The sequence below is a fragment of the Patella vulgata genome, chromosome 1 (genome assembly GCF_932274485.2).
Source record: "Patella vulgata chromosome 1, xgPatVulg1.2, whole genome shotgun sequence".
Taxonomy (NCBI): domain Eukaryota; kingdom Metazoa; phylum Mollusca; class Gastropoda; family Patellidae; genus Patella; species Patella vulgata.
In genome coordinates this window covers 33273799-33282354 of record NC_065879.2, presented here as the reverse complement: position 1 = coordinate 33282354, position 8556 = coordinate 33273799, and the positions used below count along the sequence as shown (strand labels likewise).

At 33.3% G+C, this 8556-nt stretch overlaps 2 protein-coding genes across 3 annotated transcripts in view; one reads left to right on the top strand and one right to left on the bottom strand.

The window, feature by feature from the left end:
* Nucleotides 1-2248: 2248 nt before the first annotated feature.
* On the bottom strand, nt 2249-8025 carry LOC126808489 (putative lipoyltransferase 2, mitochondrial). The gene is made up of 3 exons (XM_050533241.2): nt 7630-8025; nt 6536-7001; nt 2249-4485 (listed from the first exon to the last, which is right to left on the bottom strand). Exons 2-3 carry the CDS (start codon nt 6993-6995, stop codon nt 4115-4117), a joined length of 831 nt encoding a protein of 276 aa, XP_050389198.1. The 5' UTR covers nt 6996-7001; nt 7630-8025; the 3' UTR covers nt 2249-4114.
* A 74-nt stretch (nt 8026-8099) lies between these two features.
* Nucleotides 8100-8556, top strand: part of LOC126808479 (protein ECT2) — a 29317-nt gene continuing 28860 nt past the window's right edge. Inside the window, exon 1 of one of the 2 annotated variants that reach the window (XM_050533219.2) lies at nt 8100-8182. In XM_050533219.2, coding sequence (XP_050389176.1) covers nt 8143-8182 — 40 coding nt within the window. In that variant the 5' untranslated portion in view covers nt 8100-8142. The remainder of the gene's footprint in view (nt 8183-8556) is intronic. The other variant, XM_050533227.2, reaches the window with a different exon arrangement.

The window sequence follows — 8556 nt, the reverse complement described above, 5'->3', positions numbered from 1 at the left end:
AGTGCTTCTCAAATCCCTCTCAAAACATTTTATTTGCACGAAACTACTCCAAGCCGTAAAAATCTATTATAAGAAACCGTGTTTGTCACGTGACTTGACTCAGGGAGGGTTCATTTCTAGCTTGTATTTGTCGTTACTCGCTGTCGATTTACCATCAATATCGAAGCCTGAGTATATTCCTGGATTAACCTCTCCAACATTCATCGAATCACACCAAGCGCTCGAGCAGACTAGCCAAGAGATTGTCAGTTTTGACTTTTGCGGGGAATCCGGTATTTTTCTAGTAAGATTGTGTGTCTATACTTTCCATATGTACCCAATTTGTCATTCTTTAATTGAAAATAACTATCCTATAAACTGGGCGACGGACATACTCTATATGGATCTCTTCATGTACATAATATTATATAGCCTTGAACGTGTTTTATCTATGCCCCTGGCGTTCGTAAGACGTCTGAAAAATATATTTGAGAGAGAGAGAGAGAGAGAGATTCGCTTGCGCGTAGGGGTCTTTAGAAGTGGGAGGAAACCGGAGGACCCGGAGAGAACCCATGGGGCTGGACATGCGAGCCAACTCCTTGTCACTTACAACTGGGGAATCGAAACCACGCCAGTTGACTCAATGAAAGACCTTATGATACAACGCGCACGCGCTAACCAAAGTGGTTGATTTTTTTATTTATGAAGGCTACATGTATTTATTTACCGTATTTGTACTGTATCTACTATAATATATATTATTCGAACGCACAATATAACAATGACATTATTTATAAATAGTTCCAAGACGAGCGAAAATTACCTTAAATGTTATTATTAATATTAAACCATTGTTGAAATCAGTTTACTGTGAAAAAAGTAGCGTAGCTTTACGGTTGTACTAATATTTTTGGATATTCATATAATATATATTTATTTTTAGGGCAGTTTTCCGGCACCGGGTCATTATTTGATAGTTAGCACGTGTAGTTTTAAATGTGCTTAAAAGGACAAATTAGTTGGTAAACAACATTATTCACACTTGCCAACAGGTGTGAAGAAAATGCAAGAGGACATTTATTGCATTAACATTTTACTAAGCATGTATATTTACATTAACATCACTAAAATATGTTTCAGGGAGGGGGTGAATTCTGTACGTGACAGTAATTAGTCATTTCAATTATTGACGGTCATGACCAGCACCCATTCTCTGAATATGTTCTGATTTTATACGTCGTGTTATAATGCACACTGCGACATTTTCTTTCTAATTAACTGGACTGCATAATGCTAATTTAAGATGTACGGTTATACCGAATTAGATTTTTCTCGCTCATTGACTAGTCTGTGCAATAGCCGTTATGCCACCGCCTGGCTCAAATTAACATGAAAATTGATACCATTACTTAGATTTAATTAATCGATGATGTTTACATTTAGAAGATTTTATAACTATCACTACGGTCTGAAATATAAAACATCTATGAATTCCATGGCATTAAAATCCTTTTTGATTTCATCACCCTTTTCTCCAATAATAGAGCTCTTTTAGATTCCATCATTAATTATAAACCGTTTTCTCTTTTAATATTGCGTTTCTATAATTGTGTTACATAGTACGATTGATAACCACTGCTGACGGGTTATTAAGTCTACGTGTTTGGGTCGCTTTAATATAGATCTCTACTAATTACTTTACAGACTTGATACCATCTACCTTCAGATTCCATCTAGTAGAGAGAAACATAAACGACGCCCACGTGTTTGTGTGGATCGCATCACAAGACGCGTCTATTCCACAAATCTTTATTAAACTAGTATTGATTAGTGAATTGAGAGTAATTTTGATCAATAGTTACATGTTATCTACTTCATATAAAGACGGGCATCCTCGTATGTTGGCGACTCGCCCAGAGCCTAGAGGCCACTCACACATTATTAATTAATTGAAATGGATTTTAGAGAAACCTACTAAATTCAATTACCTATTCCATTATACCCATTGATGGTTTCTCTCACGTTTCTTGTTAGACAATTATAAATCAAAATAACATATGTTTACATATTATCTACATCTAGATGGTGAATCCTGTTGCATGATGTTCAAATTAGACTGGTTCATATTTCTCTATTGGAACTCGGCTAACGCTCATATTGTGGACAACCTTATGGGCAGTTGAAAATTGTCCATTTGATCTGGCTGAAAATTGTTGCTTTACTGGTCCTAGTAAAGCTACTAAATATAAAAACAACAAAACTAAATACAACAGTTTAATAGAAGTTTATATACAAACAGTAACATGAGAAATAAACAGCAATTGATAAAACTCAAAACAATGGTAAATACTAACATAAAGCACTAAATAGAACAACTGAATCATTTAAAGCTATATATTTACATATGAATATCATACACATTTACACACCATACAATAGATTTAACCTATTTCATCAATCCAATATATTGAGTTTTTGCAAACAGTAAGTACAGATTTTATTTCAACAAAGAGTTAAATCTAGATTTTGAGAGCCCTTGAGTTTACGGAGAAGTATTTAAAGCCACTGGCATACATCATGTTATTTTGGTTGAAAGGTGTTATTGACTTTTAACTACATACAGGCTAATTTATTTTATCAAGTTCCAATAACACCCACATACTAGTATGGATAGATTTGTCAACATATGTAGATGGATAATAATACATTATTTTAGATTAAACTTATAAACAATTAATATCTTGAAATATAAGATACAATTGATCAGATAATACTAGTGAACTAGTTATTATTTATTTATCAAGATTCATCAGAGTTTTAAAATGACCTTTATTCTGACTTTGTTTTTATTATCACTAATGTTGATCCGTACATTAAAGTAACAAAATTATTGAATTAACCTATAATAAATAAATATATTACAAACCACAAAACGTAAGCGAGGCTACAACTTTACATACTTTTAATGTAGAACCTAGTAAACTTATACAAGTCAAATATCATAATATTAATAATATTATGGGATTTCAAAATCTGGATGATTCAGCTCACGTACATTTCCAGACTTTATTTGTTAAACATACATAATGCAAGAGCTAAATCTGCCTATTTCGGGTCTTTCTTTAGGTCTGAAATGTTACATGTATCTAAATTATTAATTAGACATTAATTAACTTATCCAGACCTTAATCCACTCTCGATGTCATCACTAGCCGGCAATATTTACTGGATTAGGATCCGATTTGCTGCTCAACTTTCATTCATGATTTAATCATGAAATGGATAATCTAGACTGTTTTTTATTGTACCGACTTTAGTAATGATGATAGCGGCTAGGGCGAAAATTCAATCGCTAAATTCTCAGTTCAGGATTTTCGGCAAATACCCTTTACATTATCTAGTTTTGAACTATTATATTGAAAACTGTCAGCTCTTTATCTAATCTCCCATAATGTATCTTCAATGAATTTGTCTATGAGCAAAAATAACACTAATCTACTGAAGGAGTTTCAATATCTTTACATCTAGCCCACTCAATCAATAAGTTTTCATTTCAGTTGTTAAATATTAATGTGATTGTTTCATACAAATAACACTGTAATGAAGCATTGTAGCATGAGCTTAAAAATTAAATGTGCTACATATATCAGGTTACAAAGTGAGATGAATAAATATTAATCTTAATGCTTGTATTAGATACAGCTTTGTACAATTCACTTTTTATACAGTATCATGAAATATTGTACAATATACATGCACTGTTCATAAGAATGTTAACAGGTTTTAGGAATTAATTCTACATCAGGCAGTGCAGGCAACAAACTCCAAGCTACACACACACAAGCTCAACAATTTTATGTATGAACAATCTGCATTCAAACATGTGTATATTATACACTTTACAAAGTACCAATAACGTTCAGGTTCTACCTATAACAAGCATACTGCACCTTTGTTTCTGATGATAAACAAAAAATGATATATGGCATGGCATAACATTTCAATATTGCAGTTAACAAGTTTTGGTCCCGGTTTTCACAGCATGAACCGGAATAATGGAATTGCATTGAAATAATTGTAGATGTACATGTACCTAGTATGGCACCATTGTTTGTTCTTCAAGTAATATTTAATTCTACCACATAGGATTAGCGATTATCGGATCGGCAGCTTGTGGCTGGTGAACTGCTGATGTTGACATTTGACGCACACATTGTTGAATATTCTGCATTCGCTGAGTGAGAACATGTTGGTTAGCTATTAACTCTTCCATTTCGTGAGCTTCTAACAAATTATATTCTAAATCACAGTCAAAAATCTCTTGGAAAGATGATAAGAAAGGACCAATGGCGTCACTGAGTGGAACTTCTTGTCCTGTCTCCTTGGTAAGAGAGGTAACTTCTTTTCCCTGAAGTCCACAAGGTACAATATGTTTATACCAGTTTAAATCAATGTTGCTGTTCAGTGAGCATCCATGAGTTGTGACAAAGCGACTACCATGTACACCTGAAAATATTCCAAAGATACACATTTAATTTAGAATTTGAAATCATTATTTTTTAGCATTGAATGCCTTGGCAAAAAACAGATTACACCAAATACCATTATTAAAACACCCCATCATGCCATTATAAAGATGAAAAGTAAGAGTTTACAACCGTACACAATCAAAAATCATTTACTAAACATATTTGGAAGAAGAAAGGATGGATATCGACTGTATTCTTCCTTCAGCAGCAGTAGCAGCAATAAGAAATCTGAATCAACCACCAATGTCTTGGAGTCTCAAACAGGATAGGGGTTCTACAGAAATCAGCTTTAAATGGGGCCTCTCAGAAAATTCATTACCCAGTCTGGAAAAAAAATATCATTCTTTTGCCAAAAGACAAATGGATAGACAGCGGCAGCTAGAATTTTTTGCTAAGAAGGATGCCCAAAAAGTACAGATTTCTGTGGTCTCCAGTAAAAAGGATGTGGGTGTCCAAAATGTTCCTGATACTAAAGATGTGGCTGTTGGGAATAACCCTGTGTTAATGGTGACAAGAGAAACAATGTATCATCCTGCCAATAGCCATGATAAAGGTTGTCAAATAAATTTTGACAGTGAGGCAGCGATGAAAGATGTTTCAAGGTCTAGTGCCAAAAGTACCAGCAGTCAAGACCATCGACATGTAGGAATTTGTTCAACAAATCCACCTGTACAAGTATCCGACAAAGTGCTTAGACAAAGAGTTAAGAACACAAAACAAGAATATCTTATTCAGTGGAAGAATTGTCCAGCAACTTAGAATTCTTGGGTTCTGGAGGAGGAACTAGATTATAGTGCTCAACAATACATAAATGCGAATTCAAATAGAATACAAGGACCCAGGTTACGTTTACCTGATGAAAAAGTTAACCAGTACAATTTGCAAGAACATTATTTTATGCCTCACATGAATCCTATGTACAGAAACAGAAATTATTATCAAGAAAAAAGGGATAGATTATTTTACTTTGATTAATCGAAAAATAAGGATTTTTGATTTTATTAAATGCTTAAAACATGGGGTCATGTTTTTGTTTGAAGTAAGGGGGATATATGACCGATGTCTAGGTCATGTGTTATTTTATTATTTTCAATTCTGTTTTAAATTTCAAATCTATATTTTAATTTTCATTAATGCTTGGTTAGTCATTAGAGGCAGGCAGCAATTAACCTGTCAGTCAAATTATGACAGGCTGGCAACTAAAGTGGTTGATCTGTTAAGTCTCATCTAACTATTGTTTTAAATGCCTTAAGTCTTAATCCTTCAATAATTATATGTTTATGTCAACACTTTCTAAGTAACTGATTTCTATAAATAGACAAATGTATGTTAGGGAACCTATACTAGTTGGAGGTCCGATACATAGGAAATTATAAGTTGTTAAATTGTTGCTGTTAATTATTTGCTGCTGAAATAAAGTGTTGAAGATCCATTCCAAGAATCTGTATTCATTTCTGATACTTAAAGAACACGTGTCGACGAGCTACATTCCCTGAAAGTCGAACAGTGTTATATGGTAAATTTCAGATTTCCATCAACAGTATATTTCTGTCTCAAGTATTTTAACATCTGTCTATTTACATGTAAATATCACATGAGGTTTCTACTGACATAAAATGGGGCAAAACAGTCCATAAAGAGCATGTTTGCATGTTTTCTTTAAATAAACTTGAGAAGTTTTGTTTAATCAATCCATTGAGAATCCTTGACACACAAAATACTACTAGTTCAAGGCTGCTCTAATTTTCTCAAGCTAAAATTCAGGTTAGTGTGTCAACTGTTAATCAAAGATTTTATTTGAAAACTAAGTTTTCTCAATTACATATAAATGTATATTGCAATATAAGATTCCGTTTTTTATTTGTGATGGGTAAATGCACAATGAATAACCATTTGTGCTGTACATGCACATTAATTTCAAATTAAATATTAAGTACGACAATGTTCACAGTTGGATATCTACATGTAGACAGAATTGAATACATAGAATTTTAGAAAGATCTTTGTTACATAAACATAATTCTTACCAATTGATGCAATTTTTCGGTCTTCCACCCATACTCCAGTGTCAGCTGTTGTTCGAGCAGTTATTCCAAATTTTTGACAGGTTTTGATAAGTGTGTTTTCTAATGCTGAAATGTACCACTTCATACTGGGCTGAAAATGTTGAAGATTCAAAACTGGGTAGGCAACTAGCTGACCTGGTCCATGAAAAGTTATTAAGCCGCCACGATTTGTCTTGTAATACTCAGCACCTAATGACTTTAATCGAAAAGCATCTTCGTGGCTGTATTGTTGATTACGAATCCCTACAGTGTAGACTGGGGTATGCTCTACCAAGAGTAAAACATTTGTGCCCTTACTAGATGGCTTTCCTGCCAATTCATCCAAATGTTGTCTAGCATGTCGCATCTGAACATCATTGGCACGTAAATATCCCATACGCCCTAAGTTAATCACATTGACAACACGCTTTCCAGCAGTCATTTTGCACTGAAACCAAAAGAAGAATGACATATTAAATAGAATGACATATTAAATAGAATATGTCATAGTCTAGTAATAAAATACACTAATTTTACATGTAATAATATCCTCAACATACAGTAGATCTAAACATAATATAAACTACAGGCCTAAATATAAAGATCTATTTTGTCTTTCATGCCTACATGTACATGTATTTAGCTTTTTAACTGTCTTCTGGGCTGGTTTCTACATGTATGATATTGACTTAATCCCAAACTGATTGAGTACCAATAAAACACCAAATTGATTTTTGGACCAATGATTAATCACATAAGGTCTAATTAATTGACATACTTGTCCTAGACCAATTTAATTATAGATAAATTCAAGGTAGGTTTTGAAAAAACATTACAGGAATATTAAAAGCCGATTTTAAGCCCACTCTAAAACTACTCTACATGTACATCGGACATATTTAGTTCAATCCTGTTGTTAAGTTCAACATTTGCGATCCAGCCAAACAAAATTCACAGAAAAATAAAAATGGTGGACCCCCCCCCCCCCAAAAAAAAAAAAAATCTCTACTTTTTCTGCGACTTGCTCAATTCCAGTCCAAGGTTCTAATAAAATTTATAAAATCAAGAAAACTCACCACTTAGTACTAACAGTCTTTAGTTTAGATACAGGAAAACAGATTAAATATCTGCAATTTCCCGGAATCTGAGACCGTGTCTGCTAGTTCTTTGCTTTGGCCGTTCTTCTTCTTGGCTTACGTGACAAACAAAACGCACTCCAGTCCAAGTCCAAATCTGATGAAATAGAAATCTAACAACAGACTATATCTAATGTTTTCTATGTCAGCAGTGCTGGCTCAACTAAAATACCATATTCAAGTTCAAAAGAACTTCTCTTCATGAGTGCACCAGTATAAATGACATAAAATTGCAAGCACGCCGGGTTTAATAGTTGTCAAAAAAAAAATCACGCTTCATCAAACTGTCTGCTATGTTTACAATGCCTTGACATTCAACCGTGAAGAGATATCAACTTCTTTATTTTCATTGGTCGACCACGTGTTATTACCGGAAGTATTTATTCACCAATAGAAAATACCGTTTCATTAAAACACCGCCAATTTCAAAGTGTTGCAAACGAGGCCATAACAATGGCGGACCATAAATTTTTAGAGGTTGTAAGAGAAGACGGTAAGTAATAGCAGTTAAACACTCTGAAAACAGACAAAATAAAGCATATATTGATAATAGCCTTTGATTCATGCAATGAGGAATGTATTTCATGTTGTTGTATTACTTAAAACGCTTTTTATTTGAAACAATTTGATTTGTTGGTCCACCATTTTTTTTTTTTTTTCTTCAAATGATGAAATAACAATAGATCTAGGCCTAAATGTATTTAATTTTTCATATTGACATATTCCCCAATTTAAAAACAAAGGAGTACTATCAAGATATTTAGTTGATAATGCATCAGTACTTACCTTGTTTTGTGTAGAAAGCGGCTAAGCGGATTGTATATTTTGATTTAAAATTGTAAACTCAAACTGATTTATTTTATTTTT